Below are 17,694 nucleotides of genomic sequence, written 5' to 3' on the forward strand. Positions count from 1 at the left end.
GGGAAATTCACGTTCCTATCATGGAGCAGGATACAGCCAAGTATGAATGACAGTCCTTCAGCTGTTAATTATTTGCTACTGATGAACATAGGTACTATAATATCTTCCTTTATGTTTAACAAGGGCAACATGCTTATACAGTGAAAAAATGTGCCCAGGCGAGGATTTAGCTATGAAACCAAAGAATAGTAATTGACATTACCTTTTAAAAATAGCCATTTCCCTTGCTTTGTGTCTGAAAATGAAACCATGCCTTTGAATTAAATGTATATTTTGAAATGCATAATATGTGTTTAGTATAAACATTCAGAAATATACTTTGTTTCACCAAGCATAACTATAATGGTAAAAAGGGACTTTTTAGAACCAAAGAAAGCTGGTTCTGCCTGCCCTTGCCCCATTGACTTCAACAGGCCTTAGACATGATAAACTTGGCACAACCTACAAAATATAGGTTTGACTATTTTATATCTGACCCATTTAAAGTTGATACAAACATGTTCAAATATAATAACGGAAGAAGTTTTGGATGCTTGATGTCAATTTCTTTTTCTTTGATTTATGAGATTATTCTTCCAGGTAAGTTGCAAATTTAAATAGAAACCATTTTTTGTTCAACAAAGTGTGAAGGGTAGAAAATTGAACCCAAGTTCAGATGTGACAAGTCAACAGGCCTGTGGGATCGAGGGAAGTGAGACTGCCTTTTTACAGTTCTCAAATAGATATTTTAAATCAGGGTACGTGTGTTTTATTTTAGGTACTGACATTTAAAGAAATCAACTGGCAGATGATCAGAATAGAAGCAGATGCTATCCAAAGCTCTCAGCATGAAATCATGAGTGCTCCAGTTCGCCTGATTACTAACCAGTCCAAAATCCGGGTCACACTTAAAAGAAGGGTAATATTGCTTTGTGATGATTTTGTATATTCCTTAATGATGGCAAAGGTGATGGAGAGATTCTGCAAAAATTATGTATATGTATGTTCAGCACTAGATTTGTTTAACATTCTAATCACTTTGACATGAAATGGGCAGAAATTTTAGTTAAAACATAGAAGATTATTGTACAAGCAGGATCCACAATTATGCTGACATGTTTGAGCTAGCACCATTTTCTTCTGGTGAGATATCCTACCTTTCTCTGAGCTTGGAGAGGAAAAGAACCACCTCTAGATCTCATATGGGGTGGGGGGAGGGAGCGCTCTTGCTGCTTTATGGATTTCCAAGGCTTATGTTGGGCCCTGGAGGTTTTCCCCCAAGTACCTTGTTTGTAGTACCTCTGACACGCAACATGATTACAGGAATGAGGGGCAGGATTACTGATGAGCACAAGGTTTGATTAGCTAGTGGTCCAAGGCTTCCTAAAGCTTGTAGACCTTTATTCACAGGTATACTCATTTGTGCTTGTTAAGTCATAGATAATGGAGGATATTAATCTGCCATACTTGCAATAATTTTCTAGTATCACGAGAAACAAAGTCTTGCAACAGGTGGGAGTCAGTTTGGCATCTTTGCTGCCAACATTGGATGTCAGCAGAATAAGGAGACTAGCTTTCAATTTTCAGATTATAATGTATCACAAGGTTTATTATATATATATATTTTGTATAGTATTGTATGGTTCATTTTGTTAATTGCCTTGAGCATGCTAACGGTAGACTTGACATACGTAAAGAAAATCCCTGACATGTCCTGGTTTTCGGCGTCGGGGGAATTTTGCCAGGAAAGAGCTCTAAAAGCTTAAAAATGGTTTGTTAAAGAAAGCTCAACAACTTTGCTGGTGTCAGGAATTTTACTTTTTAAATATGACAATCCTAGCTAATGGGAAGGTGGGGTATAGATTTAATAATGAGAGGCATTGTTTTGCCTCCAACTAAAAAATATTTTTTCCCCTGAAATTTCTTGGGACAAATTGATTAGATATATATTTGTTAAATTAAGCTCCTGAAAAATACTTGTGTAAATTAATGATGCAAATTCCAGCTTGCCTTTACTCTTACTGCACGGCTAATAAAAGGTCACTCTCAGCAGGAGTATGAAAGAACAAAAATAATTGAACAAAGATTCCTGCTTTATGCTATGACTACTGTTAAGTCTTGCTTTGTGTCCTGCTTAAAAATCATTGGCTGTAGTCCCAAATCTTGATATAAAATATATTCTATCAAAATCAATGTTACCAATATTCCAATTTTACTTTTTCTCTTCACAACAGTTAAAGGATTGCAATGTGGTGTCATCTAAACTGATTCTAATACTAGATGACTTGCTGTGGGTTCTAACTGATTCACAGTTGAAAGCTATGGTCCAATATGCTAAGTCTCTTAGTGAAGCTATTGAAAAATCAGCTGAGCAGAGACAAAGTCTAGCTTCTGAACCTACACAGGTAAGGAAAGCAGTCATTATTGTGGCTTAATATTAGTAGGTATATGTTCAGGTAATGTTTGCCTTATCTAATTGAACTCAAACACATAATTTTAGCCTCAGAAATTTTGCCTACATGGGGCTTCTGAGTGGATATGTACAGTACTGCACAGTTAATATTGTGTTAGGATCTATTGGTAGCCCTAGGAGTAACAGTCTTGTATGTATTTGTAGTATTCTCTCTGCCTCTAAATTATATTACACACAGAAAAGCTTTTATCTTTGGGGACAAATCAAATGCTGCTTTAAAAATGATACTCCCTTTAATGAAATTTTGCACTTACAAATTACTCCCATGAAGTAATACAGTAATTACAAATTATTGGCCAGGTAAGAGAGGAAGGAGCTTCCAAAGAACAGAGTGATTGTGTGGGAGAAGTTTGGTATGATGCATCAAGGTACAGTACTTTTGCAAAGCTATCCTCTGTCCCACATGTTTATCAGTATATGACTTAAGAAACAAGTATGAAAAGAAATGCTTTTAGATTTGTTGAAAGCACCTAACTTTTTAGTTTGGATAGCAGTGAAATGTCAGACACCCTTGATGATTAAAGGTGTGTTTCAGATGCTACATTTGAAAGCTTTCCTTAACATGAAAATATTAAGCATTTATGGGAATTCTTTTAACTCTGAGATTTCTCCCCCAGTGCTTTGTGGTGAGGCTCTTGCTAAAGTTATATATTTGAATGTTTCCAGAATTCTGCTCCTGCATCCAGTTCTCAGCAGGTGAAAACACAGCAGTCCTCAGCCACTAGTGATCAAAACGATGCAATTGTGAAATTATTCAGTGATTTTGATGTTAAGGAAACTTCTTATCATCTAGCAATTTCCCACTTGGACCTGCATATATGTGATGATATTCACGCTAAGGAAAAGGGTAAGTGTTTTATGTGATTCCTTTATGCTGTTTAACATTGCTATGCTTTTGTTATGGCTGTCAGAAGATTGATTGCAATATATACCAGTCAATTGTGTTCATACACTTTCAGATTTATGCAATATTTGTTGAATGCTAATTGTCCCTCAACAGCACAGAGCATGAAACGTGCATTGATATAGTCACACTTCCCTATAAGTATTCATAGTGAGGCAGTTTGAGACTTCCCAAGAAGGGAAGCATGTTGTCTTAAAAGTTGCCATCAAAAGGCACTTCCTCACAGAGCAAATAAGCAACACTACATATGCTGTATTTTTAAGCATTGTATTATTTTGCAGATGCAAACAGGCATGTTTCAGGAGGTGCTATGCAGCTTTCCTTTAGTCAACTAACTGTAGACTACTACCCTTTTCACAAAGCAGGTAAGAGTATATGCTGAGTGGTTGTTTTTAATCAGTCATATTTGATCAAAATTAGTTCCCAGTATGATCCTGAAATAAATGTTTTTTTGTACTGTATACAACTTATTAAGCTACTTGCATGTAGTTTAATATAATAGGAAATTGAATGAGAATGCTGCAGATTCAACATCTTGTGCAAAAAGGTGTATTGCACCTTGCTTTCTACCTGCTGAAAAAAATGCTTAGATGTTTTAAAATTAGTGTTCTGGGCACTTCACTTATATTCTTAGTAGTCTGTAAGACAATTCTGTAAGATATATTATCTACTGGCTATTGACTGAAATGTTGTTTGTTTTTGTGTGTGTGTAGTCTTAACCTTGTAGGATTGCCAAGCAACACCATCGAGGTCTTTGATTCACAGCTCAAATTCTTACCTCTCAAAGGATATGTTAAAATTTGGGCTGCAGCATTAACAAGTTAATTGAACTGATCAAAGTGGCAGGTCTTGATTAAAATTATAGCATGATTAATGAAGCATTGCTCATATGTCATTTTAAGCCCCTTCAGCTCTCTTCTTGGTTGTGTGCTGCTTCTACCAGAAAATGGAAGATGACCCCAGAACCACCTATGCTAGTGATGCGGAAGCCTCTGGGAGTGATCTTCCATTTCCACAGGGAGGAGCATCTGGAGGAAGGAGGTGGTTGCTTATGTGGCTTTGAAAAAGAGTTAGACAAATTAATGGAAAACACATTTACAGACTGAGAATATTTTTAAGTGGCTTTAAACGGTGCTTCTTTTCTAGAAAAATAGGTGCCAGTACTCACTATGAAGTTGTTATAGTAAGTGCCACACTTTTTAACAACAACAAAAATGTGCCAATACTGCGTACCCTTGAGTACCACCTGAAAAAGCATGTGCTTTAAATAAACTTACATGTTAAAAGCGTTTTAAAAATGTACCTAATGGCATTTTTTTAAAATTATTTTTAATTTTTGTCCAAATATGTCATACTTACAGATGAGAGCTGCAGCCATTGGATGCATTTTAGCGATGCTACCAAAGCCAGAAGTGGATGGGCAGAAGAATTATTACATGATTTCAAAGGCAATGTTGAATTGCTTAAGCAGGTTATGAAGGATCATAATATAGATTCTCCTAGTAAATCCCCACCCCAGGGGTCTCCACAGCTCATACAAACAGGTACCTTATGGCATACATTGTTAACTTATGTGAGATGCATTAGATGAATATATTTCACTGAAATCTTTACAATTGATTTCATGGGTATAGGCATAGTTGTCAACCTTTCCCTTTTTTGTGGGAAATTCCCTTATTATAGCATTGGGAAACAGCAGGGAGGGTTGACAACTATGTATATAGCAGTGGGGAACAGCAGGGAGAGTTGACAGCTATGGGTATAGGCCCCAGTAGTTTCAGTACATCATAAGGAATAGTGCACTTGTATTGTGATTAATTCCTTTGGGACTGTAAAATAATTTTTAGAAAGTGATGCTTAGACTCATTTGAGGAAAATAGCTGATTAGATTCCAAAGCCTGCCCAGATAAGGCAAGTGTGCAACCCCAAAATTACAAGAATCATCATTTATATTTAGCAAATGAATGGGTTTTAATTTTGATATTGTTGATTTTTACTTAACATGCTTCTCTTTCATTTATTATTAGGTTATATTTAGACTACCCAATAAAGGTTTTCTAGGCAGTTTAGAAAGCAAATATTACAACCAAATGCAACAAATAATGCAGCAGTGAAATTTTGTAAGTAGTGTTTTAGTACAAAGATAGAGAGAGAGTTAATGTTAACTTGGTTTTATGCCTTCTGTTTCCTACAGGCAAGGAACAGATACCTAAAGGAATATCTAAGCCTTCCCCTGTGTCATCACAGCAACCAAAGGATAAACTGATGTCCAGCCCTGTGGTAGTTAGACTTGCAGATATTAATATTTATCAGGTACATTTCAGTACTAATTGCTGATATCAGTTCTTTTGTTTGTTGATATGTGCAACTATGTTGAAGTCTCTTGATACAGAAGCTGACTTTATTGAAAGCTGACACAGGCTTTGCCAAGTGGGCATTAAACATGTTTTTTGTCTCTAGCAAATCTGGGCTTCCAGTTGTGTTATTTACATGTTTTAATATCTTCTCCTAACTGGTTTATCCTCACAGTCACAGGGTCTTGCAAATTATTTGTGTCCTGTAGAAATGTAGCTGGGAAACATAGCTGGATTTCACACTTAATTTTGTTTGTTAAATTGGCTGGGTATGGTACAAGTTTGTTAAAGGAACCCTTGCTCCTAGATGTTAAGTTGTTCCTCTTCTATTTTAGAAAATATCTGCATCAAAAATGCCAGTTCTCTTCTAAGTTTACTCTATTCTCCCTTATGTGACATAAATACCCTTTAATTTTTTTTTTTACATATATTGATGAGTGGGAATCTGAACCCAGGTCTTCCAGGCACTAGTCCAGCATTATAACACTGGGTAATTTAGGCATTTGTTTGATCACTATAGTACATCAGTAAATTATCAAAGCTATCACTGATCCCCCCCCAACAAAAAGAAAAAGCCTATTGGCAAAACTGGGACAAAACAGGCTATAGTAGGGCAGCTGTAAGAAATCAGCACTCAGAATTTTGAGCATTTTAAGGCCGATAACATCTGAACTGTACTTGGTATAAATCTAGATATGTGGAAAAGTAGGATAGGTAACAAAACAATTTACAACCCTGCTCCCAAAACAGTTAAAATACTGTCAGATGTTCGAATACCAGCACTATGTTATATAGAGAAGCAATTGTTCATGTTTGGTACTTCACAAAATCTAAATTATTCTATTGCTAAATGCTGAACTTCCTAATTTCAGGTTTCTACAGCTGACCAGTGTCGTAGTTCTCCTAAAACGCTTATTTCATGCAATAAAAAGTCTTTGTACCTTCCATCAGAAATGCCAGCCATTCATATTGAATTCACTGAGTACTACTATCCGGATGGAAAAGATTTTCCTAGTAAGATGTTTTTAATTTATTTTTCCTTCTTGTAAAGTGTTAAAAAATTGTAAAAAATAGAGCATTGATCAAAGGAAGTTAGACTATTTTGCATACTGTTATTCTCCTCTACATCCAAATGGGCTTCATTGTGAAAAATGTGGAGGGAAATAGCTCAGTGCTCAGAGTGCTCTTAACTTGGTGTGGTCCTTAAAGCCCCTGTGTTTTTCCATACCAGTCAAAACTATGTGTAAGGATGGGAAATGTGTGGCCCTCCATATGTTGGACTCTCAAATCCTATCAGCCCTAGAGTGGTCAGGGTTGAAGAGAGAGTTGTAGACCAACATCTGGAGAGCCACAGATTATTCATCCTTCATGTACAGAATTGTGCTGTGTGCAGATTATGACAATTGGAGATGATATTGCACAGGGATTGCTGCCCATGCATATTATTTCCAACATGTTCTGTATCCAAAACGAGCTTTGCAGTCTGTGAGTAAAATGTTATTTTAAAGTTGTATGTAAATAGAACAAGAATGTGTTGTTGAATTCAACGTAAGTTTTCTTCAGGCATTCAGGTGACAACAATGGCAACAGGGGTGAGGCTAGTGCTTTCGTCCTCATTGCCTCTTTTCACGTATTTACTTTAATACCTGAAGAGGCTACAGTTGTGATTATAGGAGATTAACAAGTGAGAGGTGAAGCCTGTTATGCAAGGGTTAGTAAAGTTGGTACAGTTACAAAGAACATTCTATTGGTGTGTGATTGAGTTTATTAATTCCATGGGACTTAGATGGAACTAGGAGAAGTTCTGTAACTTAGAATTGCCTTACTTTTCCTGTGATAAGGCTGTGTCCCTCCATCATTCTCTCCTGCCCCTGGGATTGCCAACATGGTGCTATCAAAAAAATTTAGACCACAGTTCCCATCATTCCTGACCATTGGCCATGATGGCTGGGGCTGATAGGAGTTGTTCAAACATCTGGAGGGCACTACATTGGCTACCCATATTGACTATACACTTACAATTGACTCAGGCACTAAGATATGACCACTATGTGGCCAAATGAGGCAACTGGGGACAAGAGGGAGAAAGCATGTTCAGGAGAGCCCCAGGTGTGGAAGTAGAAAAAAATAAGTGGACAAAAAATATATTAAAATAACCCATTAAGAACTTGGCATACTCAGTCGCCACTGAATGCGGAGTTCAGAATGCAGTTGTTCAGAAATAGTACTCTGTATACTGCCAGAACATTGGCTTCCAAGATTGGCTTTTCCTATGCCCATAATATTGGATTTAGATTTTGTTAATGCTCTCAGCCAGTTGTTAGAGAGAATGATGCTACTTCTAAAAACGTTTTTAAGATAATTTTGTTTTTATTCCTTTAGTTCCAAGTCCAAACCTTTACATTCAGCTAAACGCCCTTCAATTCACACTGGATGAGAGGAGTGTTCTTTGGCTTAACCAGTTTGTGTTGGACTTGAAACAAAGTCTCAGCCAATTCATGGCCATATACAAGTTAAATGACAATTCAAAGCCGGAAGAACATGTTGACGTTCGAGTTGATGGGTTAATGATAAAGGTAATGTTGTCAAAGATACAGCACAACATTGCTCAGTGTTGAATTCCTGCCATGGATGATGCATGGGAGCGGCCACTTTAGAGAGAAAATATGTATTGTCCAATGCAGGGCAACTTGTGAAATGCAAACCACACATGATATAAAAGGGGTAAGTTGTTGTTGGAGATTGAGGCTTCACTTACTTTAAAAGTTAATTTCTAGCTCATTTGGCTGAAAAAAATTAATTGGAGCAGGTTTTCAGAAGCACTTTCCTGTGTAACATTAGATACCACATAACTTTCCTAACTCTGTGATCATATAAGGGAAAGAGAATATGGGGTAATACAACAAATTTAAACTTAATTAACATTTCCTATCTGCAAAAAATATTTTAGAATCGTGGGAAAACATACAAAACCTCAGTAAGTATCCTTTATGCTAGATGATATGGGACACGGGTGGCGCTGTGGTCTAAACCACTGAGCCTAGGGCTTGCCGATCAGAAGGTCGGTGGTTTGAATCCCCATGACGGGGTGAGCTCCCGTTGCTCGGTCCCTGCTCCTGTCAACCTAGCAGTTCGAAAGCACGTCAAAGTACAAGTAGATAAATAGGTACTGCTCCAGTGGGAAAGTAAACAGCATTTCTGTGCGCTGCTCTGGTTCGCCAGAAGCAGCTCAGTCATGCTGGCCACATGACCCGGAAGCTGTACGCCGGCTCCCTTGGCCAGTAAAGCGAGATGAGCGCCGCAACCCCAGAGTCGTCCGCAACTGGACCTAATGGTCATGGGTCCCTTTACCTTTACCTACCTGTATGTTAGATGATAATGCTTTCAACCTAAAGATCAGGGAGTTGCAATATTTGGTTCTAAAAGAGAAATTATAATGGGCATATTAGAAACAAGGTGGGATTGACTGAAGCAGTGGAATATGAAATTCTTTATTCCTATAAATAAAGCCTATAAGAAGATCAGATAAGGATATATTGGGAGTGATGTCCTGTATCACACGAGGGCTGGGTTCTAATGTAATACAAATAAAGCAATGTTTATAAACCAGCAACAAAGCATGGCTTATGAGCATAGTTTGTGGTTAATAAACTAGGATAAGTAGGTGAGGTCAGCTCTAGATGAAACCATGATTTATAAACTGGTTTAGCATTACATGAGAATACATGAGGCCTGTTGTTTGCATAGTCTAGTAAACAAAGTTAAAGAGGAATAAACTTTGTGGAGTAGACAATTTACATCTGAAAAGTATTTTAGTACCTTGCAATGTACTAATTTAGCACATACGCAAGTGGAAAACAGCCCAGAATGGAATATATAATCCATTTAAAGAATGGAATATATAACCTGTCAACTATAAACAAAACCACTTGGCATCTGATAAAGAAGATTCTAGTCCACAAAAGCCTTAACCACAATAAATCTGTTCGTTTTTAAGGTGTCAGAAAACACCCTTTTGTATTTTTATTTGCTATGCATATTTATCCTCTTATTTAGTCTTTATTAAGATAGTTTGTTATACTTTGTGGAATTATACCACTAAGGACATCAGCCTTTGTGCTACCCACATACAGCAATCCCGCAATTCATGTGGGGGTTATGTTTCAGGGATTGTGTGTAAAGCCAAAAATGTGTTTGGTCAAAACTCCATGGGTTCTATGGTGGGTGGGATTCCCCATGTCATTTTTAATGGAATCCTGCCCCTTTCTGCCTCTTTTTAATAATTTTTAATTTTTTTGCCACATGTGTAAAGCACAAGTTAAATGCACTTAAGCTGTGGGCTTACTTCACCCTACTTTTAGCTTATGTAGTCACCCCAGTGTCACTTCAGCTCCAGTGTGAAGTAGCCAAGAATGTAGCAGTCAGACACTGAACCTCACTCCAATTTCTCAGCAGTTCCAGTAGAATTGCAACCTGAACTTTGGGAAGATATGATTGCTCAGAATTTCTATGTACTTTGATCAGTAATGTAGGCACTCCCTGCGGTCGATTACGTTTCTTTCTGGCAGATTTTAAAATTAATATTTATGCTTTTTGTTGCAGTTCATCATACCTTCTGAAAGGAAACGAAACCATAAGGATGATCCACATGCAATTTCTATTCAGAGTTCTGAAATGATTTGTACAAACACAAGGCACTCACCAAACTGTAGGCACTCCGATTTGGAAGCAGTGTTTCAAAACTTCAAAGACTGTGAATTTTTCAGTAGAAAATTCACAGGCTTTCCAAAATCCCCTGACTGTTTTAATCTTCTGCATCCAATTTTCCAGCGACATGCCCATGAACAAGATACTAAGATGCATGATGTCTATAAAGGTTTTATCACTCCCCAGCTGAATAAATCTGCACTTAAAACATCTGCTGCTTCTGATGTCTGGGCAATTCATTTTTCCCAATTTTGGATGGACTATGAAGGAATGAAGAGTGGAAAAGGACGGCCAGTGAGCTTTGTGGAGTCATTTCCACTTACACTCTGGGTTTGTCAGCCCACAAGATTTGAGCAATTGCATAAAGAGCCATCTTATCAGAAGCCCCACACCTCAAAACCTGACTCTAGTGACCTTGCAAACCGACTGCAGCGCAAAAAGCTTCTGAAAGAGTATTACAGCACTGAGACTGCAGCCTTGGCCAATGGTATTGAAAACCTTTGCACTATGAGATCCCAATCTACGCATTTTATATCTGATGCTGATATTCATGTTCTTGTTCACATCCAAAAACATGTGAGCATGCAAATCAATCATTACCAGTATCTTTTCTTACTCTACCTCCAAGAATCTCTTGTATTGCTCCTGGATAACTTAAGAAAAGATGTAGAGACTGTGACAGGCAAACCTGCAAAACAGGCAGATGTCTGCATTGGGATCTTACTGAAAAGTGCAGACATAGCTCTGTTGCTTCATCCACTGATGCAAGGAAGCACATGCAAGTCTCCTGTTTTAAAAGGAGGAAGTCCAGTGGCATCAGACCTTTCACCCCTGGAGAATGGAGAAGCTTATGCATCGGAGAGCAAGCTAGTTCCTACTAATACTGCACAGATAAGCAGTTCAGATATGAATGCTGTAACTGACAGTAGGTCCGTGAATGCTGATTTTAGCAAAGCCATTCTGACAGACCCTCTTTTCAAACCAGATAGTGATTCGCGAAGGGGAAGTACGTTCTCTGATGATGCCTCAGAAAAACTCTGGGGGAAAATAAATGAAGAAAATAGTGGGCTTTTCAGTCGAAGTGATTCAGAAGAGATTTGTGAGTCACTTAGTGACAAGAGTAATACATATCCCAGGGATTTGGTTAATGTTTTGAATTGCAGAGAAGATTCTCTTGAGATGTTGATGGAGAAGGAGGATGACAAAAGTGTGTTTTCAAATAAGGAAAGTGGAGCAGGAGGTTCACCTCTTAAGGTCAGAGACTTCGAATCTGATGCTGCTTGGCAGTCTGAAGAGCTTGAAAGTGACAAAGAAAAGTTGGCTACAACCAAAACGCTTGCATTTCAGTCTTCATTAAGGTATAGAAAATTTCTTTGTTTAGATTCAGTAAAGTGGGGGGCCCATGGGGGGTAACCATATATTGCGACTTAAGGCTACTCTAACATGTTACCATCATTAGGAAGTTGGCAATGGGATTTCTATGGTAGCTTCTTCTATACTGTGCAAGTGCCAGCTGCTGCCAGGAGAAATAAATGGGAAAGGCAGGAAGGAATCTGAAAGCGGTTCCTGGTATTTGAGAAAGGGTTAGATGTAAGCATATTTAGAAAAGGCTTAGAAGGCCTATACACCTAACAAATATATGTCCTAAGGCTGTGGCAGCAAAACATTTCGTAGATGCTGGTGGCCATGCACATTGTGCAGCCTTCCCAGAACAGTTGCTCTAGGAAACTTAGGAACATAGGAAGCTGCCTTATACTGAGTCTCAGACCATTAGACCATCTAGCTCAGTATCATCTTCACTGACTAGCAGTGGTTCTCCAGAGGTTCAGGCAGGAGTCGTTGCTCCCCACTCCCCCACCGCTAACCTGCAAAGTAGGTGTTATGCCATTGCCATTGCCCTGTGCCATCTTGGAACACTTTTCCTTTCTTGCTGCTCAATTGCCAGGTTTGTTTGTTTGTTTGTTTTTAATTAAACAAATCTGTTTTTGACAGAAGTCAGAGCAGGATAAATTTCTGTACTGGATTTAATTATTGACTTGTAGAAATATAACATTCTCACCAACATTTGCCTTAATTTAATGGTTTGGAACATTTTTATTTTCTTTGTTTTTTAGTTTTTTACCTTAAGTAATAATTTCCTAATATCTTTATATTAAAAAGTGGAAAGCCTAAGGAACGCTGCCAGTCCAATCTCCCTGCATTCTCTGTTTCTTATAAGAACATGAAGAAAAGTCCATCACAAGCCTCTTTGGATACCATGTCTATTGATAGCACGTTGTTGGAGGAACAGTATTTAGAGAGTGATGGAAGTGATAGCCACAGCTTTTTGGAAAAAGGTAAGTAAATGCCCAGTTTCTGGAGTTTAAAGTGATAGTGAATCAAATAATCTTCTGAGTTTTTCTCCTTGATTCCACTAGTGCTTAGTACTACTTTTAGATTGTGTGTAGAAGAAAAGAGGAAGATCTTATTTACATTTGTGTATCTCAGAGGTATCATTTTTCAGCCTCTTGTGGAACTGCCATTGTTGTGAAAATACTGTACATTACAGACTAAGCCCATTGATTTGTAGGGTTGGCTTACCGTATGGCTAATGAGTTTCCACTTGACATTAGTGCCAGCATGTCTAATTCCAGCCAAGCAGACTGGATCCTTAGAGTATTCCTCATAGATAATTGTTAATTATGACTAACTGCTGTTGGTGATTGCATGACTAATTTTTCCTTATATAAATGAGGTATTTTATTATGAAGGACAGAGTTTGACTCGATATTCAGTATATATTAGTTTTATCGAATTTACTTTGCCATGTATATGTTTAATTATTATGAAAAAAATATTTGAGAGAAATGTATAGATTAAACTGTAAGCAAGATTTCAAAAATTAGCTTTCTGAGTAATTTTCTGCTGGAGACAGTACCTTTTAAAATTTAGAAACCTAGTGACAGCTGCATGAAGTATCCTTATAAAAATGTACAGCAAATGTAAACACATCTGTCTTTTATGAATATATAAGCTATCTTGTCAAATAAACCATTGGAAAACACTCCTGATGAAAACACAGTGATGGAAAACTATGGCGGATCATCTCCGGATGTCCTCAGCGCAGCTTCAGAGAGTGCTCAAGATGCTAGCGAAGAAGAAATGGTAATGGTCTCCCAATAAGGAGGATGTTTTCATAATGTTTCTACTGGAGGAGGTTGTTTAAGCAGATCTTTGGTCATGAGAATTGAAGTGTTGCTGTTTTGAAAATAGTGGGATGGTGGAGAAAGTATGCAAACGAGGGTGGCACGGCCTTGACAAAAAATGGTCCTGGGTGAAATAGGGGAGTTGGCTACAGAGTTCACTCTGCTTTAGCAACTACGTAAAAAGAAAGTACAGTCGTACCTTGGTAGTCAAACGGAATCCATTCTGGAAGTCTGTTCAACTTCTAAAACGTTCAGAAACCAAAGCACAGCTTCTGATTGGCTGCAGGAAGCTCCTGCAGCCAATCGGAGGCTACAGAAGTCCTGCTGGACATTCGGCTTCCAAAAATAGTTCACAAACTGGAACAGTCAGTTCCGTGTTTGCGGCATTCAGAAGCCAAAACATTCAACAACTAAGCTGTTTGAAAACCAAGGTACAACTGTATATGTTGGATAATGTTTGCCCTAGCAATTTTGGAATTAGCAGACAGCCAGGGAATCAGACAAAAGGTTATGTAACTTTAACCTTTTGTGGCAGCCTCTTTAGTTTAACTATAGAGGGGCCAGTATTTCCCTAAAAAGTGGGAATGGGGCTTGTGGGTTTAATTATTACCCCCCTTAAAACAGTGCTTAGAGTAGGAAAATTCAATTGATACCTTTATTTCTCATTATGCATACATCATAGGCTTATGAACTAGCATAAGGTGAACAAATTGCTCCATATGTTTGAAAGCAAATAAATATATGAAGTCCTCCTTCTGCATGGATCTCATGAATGTGAATGAGCTTTTTGATGAGCTGCTGCCAAAATAGAGCTTCTGTGGGTTACGTTCACAATTATTCTGTTCTAATTATTTATTTTAAAACTCGTTCCCCTGCAAAATGCTCAGAGCCATCCACAATAAAATGGCAATGGTATTTCCTTGAAAAGTGTTTAGAAACTCATTCTGGTTGAGAATACAAGTATCTGACTGGAGCCAGATAGTAGAGCAGGTGGTGCCCTTATTACAATTGCACTGACATCCCATTAGAGTTCATGCCAGTTCAAAGTGCTGGTTATAACCTAAAATCCTAAATGGATCAAGTTATTTGAAGGATTGTCTTATTCCAATATAAACCAACCTGTACATTAAGATCTGTGTGAGACCCTTTCAGTGATCCACTATCTGAGCTGCCTTTGCTGGGGGCATAAGAGATTGAGAGAGAGCCTTCTTAGTACTGTGTACATGCTCCAAAGCATTCTTCCTTTAAAAAGCTGTCTGTTCCTTTCTTGGGCCTTCCATTGGCATGCAAAGACATTTTTGTTTCAGAGGCCTACTGAGTTGATTGTGTTATTTGTCTTGCAAAATACATGTTTTGCTAGCTCGTGGTTCTTTAGCTTCTCTTCTGTATTTTGACATGTGTGCTATTTCATTGTATTATCTGTAATGTTGTGAGCTGCCTTGAGTATATCGTATGGAAAGGGAGGATATAAATTTCCCAAATTAACTAAAAATGATCAATCAGCCCAAATATTCAATCAGCATCCCTGAAAAAATCAACTGAAATTCATCCAAGCAACTATGACTAACAGATGTATCAGATATCACTAACACAAAAAAGCTATGTTCAACTTGGAGCAGATGTAAGCAGTTTTATACTCAGTGATATGAGTCAAAAGTTCCCAATGGGGTTACAAAACCTACTTTAACTGAAATTGGTTTTTATTTCCCTTCTGTTACTTTGACTATGTGATTCTTTGATTCTGCACATTTGTCGGGCTGGGGTGGGGAGGTCAACATAATATGAGCTTTCCCAGATGAGTTACTAATTGTATTTTCATTTTGTTGACAGATGTCTGTTGTGGTTTTTAAAATATTTGGTGTTAATGGTGAAATTGACATCAGAGGTAATGACACAGATGTATGCCTTCAGGTAAACCAGGTTGTAACAAATCAGTTGGGCAATATCAGTGTTCGACATTACCTTTGCAACCGAACAGCAGGTAAGAACTAATTTAATATAAAAAGGCATTTCTGGTGCTTTCACACTAATGAAAATGTCTAAGGATTCTGTTTTGTTGGTTTTAGTATGTTATGAAATAACCTACAGATTTGGTTGAGATGGTACAGATGGTTGAGATGGTTGGACAGTGTTCTCGAAGCTACTAACATGAGTTTGGCCAAACTGCGGGAGGCAGTGAATGATAGGCGTGCCTGGCGTGCTCTGGTCCATGGGGTCACGAAGAGTCGGACACGACTGAACGACTGAACAACAACAACAAACAGATTTGGACAACTAAAGACTTTAAAGGGGCTTGAAAATTGTTTACCTTTAGTGGATTTGTAGATGTGTCTGTGTACACTTCTGGAATTATCTGAAGAAAGGCCAGAACCTAGATTCCCCCACCCCCCACTCAGACTTCTCCAACTGCAATAAATGATTATCTGTAGTCAGTTAGGTACTAGCATACAGTGGAATCCCACGTGGAGCAGATGGGACTATCACCCATGCAATGATGGCACTTCAGCTTCCCGTACCTTACAGTCTTTCACATGCCCCCTAAAACTGCTTTGAAGTGTTCTGTACCTCTGCAGAGCAGATTTCGAAGGCATGCAGTGGGGCTGCAGGGAATAAAGTCTTGATCAGCAAGAATAAGTCTATTCCATTCATTCATGGACAACATTGGATACAGCCCATAGATTATACTGGAGGATTTATTTTATACCTTTTTTTTTGCTTATTCTGTACATTTGAAAATATCATTAAAAGGAAGAAATGCTATGAGGTTTTTGAAATTAATTTGTAAAATAGGCACTTGAGGGGATATTATGAATACTTCCTTTATCTGATTACACTCCTTTTGACTATAAAGATTATGGAAGCAGTTTCCATCAAAATACCTAATGCAAGTTAGCTGTCTAGTAGATGACATAAAGGTAAAGGGGACCCCTGACCATTAGGTCTAGTCGTTTCCGACTCTGGGGTTGTGGCGCTCATCTTGCGTTACTGGCTGAGGGAGCCGGTGTACAGCTTCCGGGTCATGTGGCCAGCATGACAAAGCCACTTCTGGCAAACCAGAGCAGCACACGGAAATGCCGTTTACCTTCCCGCCGGAGTGGTACCTATTTATCTACTTGCACTTTGACATGCTTTCAAACTGCTAGGTGGGCAGGAGCTGGGACTAAGCAACGGGAGCTCATCCCGTCATGGGGATTTGAACCACCAACCTTCTGATCAGCAAGCCACAGTGCCAACCACATCCCTAGTAGATGACATAGCCCCATTATATTTTGTGTTGTTTCAAAGTAGTCAGTGTTTACATCATGTTGGAGGATAGGCTATAAACAAGAGACATTTAATGTCATGTAAAAGTGGCTTACCTGATTCTGTACTGGTTTTATATCAGGTTCAGATCCTAAGACTGTGACTGGGCCAGTTAAATCAACTCCTGAAATCAGACTGAGATGGGAAAGTGGACCCAGTGCTATAATACATTCATTGCTATCGGAAAAAAACGGGTTTCTACAATGTCATGTGGAAGACTTGAGTGCTGATTTCCTAATGTCTTCACTTATGAACATTCAACGTTTTTTGGAAGATGAAATGGTTGCAGAAGTGATGCCTATGAATATTAAAATTTCTAATACCAGGATCAACTTAAAAGTATGTCATTTTTGGAGTGAGATTGATGTCAGTTCAGAGTAAATAGTGATAATTCGGGATTGAGGGAAAGCATTGCTTAAAAAAATAAAGCTTAAATTAACAGCTTCTGTTAGGTACTAGTCAATAGTTTTAAAGCCCTTAAATGATGTGATGTTTTTAAACAAGCACTATTGAGTAAAATTTGGTTTCATAGAAAGCTATCCTAAAACTAGTGCTGTATATTGTCTTTGGCTATATTGCAAGAATAGATGAAGTAAAATTCAATGTTCTGCCTTGTTTTAGAGAAATTTAGTTGGATGTTTGGAAGCATATTCTCATGAACTCTTTGCAGTATAAAGAGTCTCTCAGAGTTCATCTGTCAGAAACTTGTGAAAGAGGAGAGTAGGGCATGCAGGCAGAAGCAGCCATTCCTCAGTGGCAAACAAAGTCTCTTTGTCTCTCTCTGCTTGA

The 17,694-nt window shown here is 38.2% G+C and overlaps 1 protein-coding gene across 2 annotated transcripts in view; it reads left to right on the plus strand.

Annotated features, from left to right (window-relative positions):
- UHRF1BP1L (UHRF1 binding protein 1 like) overlaps positions 1-17,694 on the plus strand; it is a 34,208-nt gene that overhangs the window by 11,890 nt on the left and 4,624 nt on the right. The window contains exons 6-18 of one of the 2 annotated variants that reach the window (XR_004427514.1): positions 758-898; positions 2,214-2,384; positions 3,119-3,299; positions 3,638-3,721; positions 4,718-4,900; positions 5,551-5,669; positions 6,583-6,724; positions 8,093-8,286; positions 10,313-11,775; positions 12,578-12,753; positions 13,431-13,561; positions 15,433-15,695; positions 15,872-15,970. Coding sequence is in view for 1 of the 2 variants with exons in the window: in XM_033163455.1 (XP_033019346.1) it covers positions 758-898; positions 2,214-2,384; positions 3,119-3,299; positions 3,638-3,721; positions 4,718-4,900; positions 5,551-5,669; positions 6,583-6,724; positions 8,093-8,286; positions 10,313-11,775; positions 12,578-12,753; positions 13,431-13,561; positions 15,433-15,583; positions 16,988-17,244 (3,393 nt within the window). In the remaining variant the exon portion in view is untranslated. Of the gene's footprint in view, positions 1-757; positions 899-2,213; positions 2,385-3,118; positions 3,300-3,637; positions 3,722-4,717; positions 4,901-5,550; positions 5,670-6,582; positions 6,725-8,092; positions 8,287-10,312; positions 11,776-12,577; positions 12,754-13,430; positions 13,562-15,432; positions 15,696-15,871; positions 15,971-16,987; positions 17,245-17,694 lie in introns of those variants that run through there. The other variant, XM_033163455.1, reaches the window with a different exon arrangement.

This window comes from Lacerta agilis, chromosome 10, assembly GCF_009819535.1.
Source record: "Lacerta agilis isolate rLacAgi1 chromosome 10, rLacAgi1.pri, whole genome shotgun sequence".
NCBI classification, from domain to species: domain Eukaryota; kingdom Metazoa; phylum Chordata; class Lepidosauria; order Squamata; family Lacertidae; genus Lacerta; species Lacerta agilis.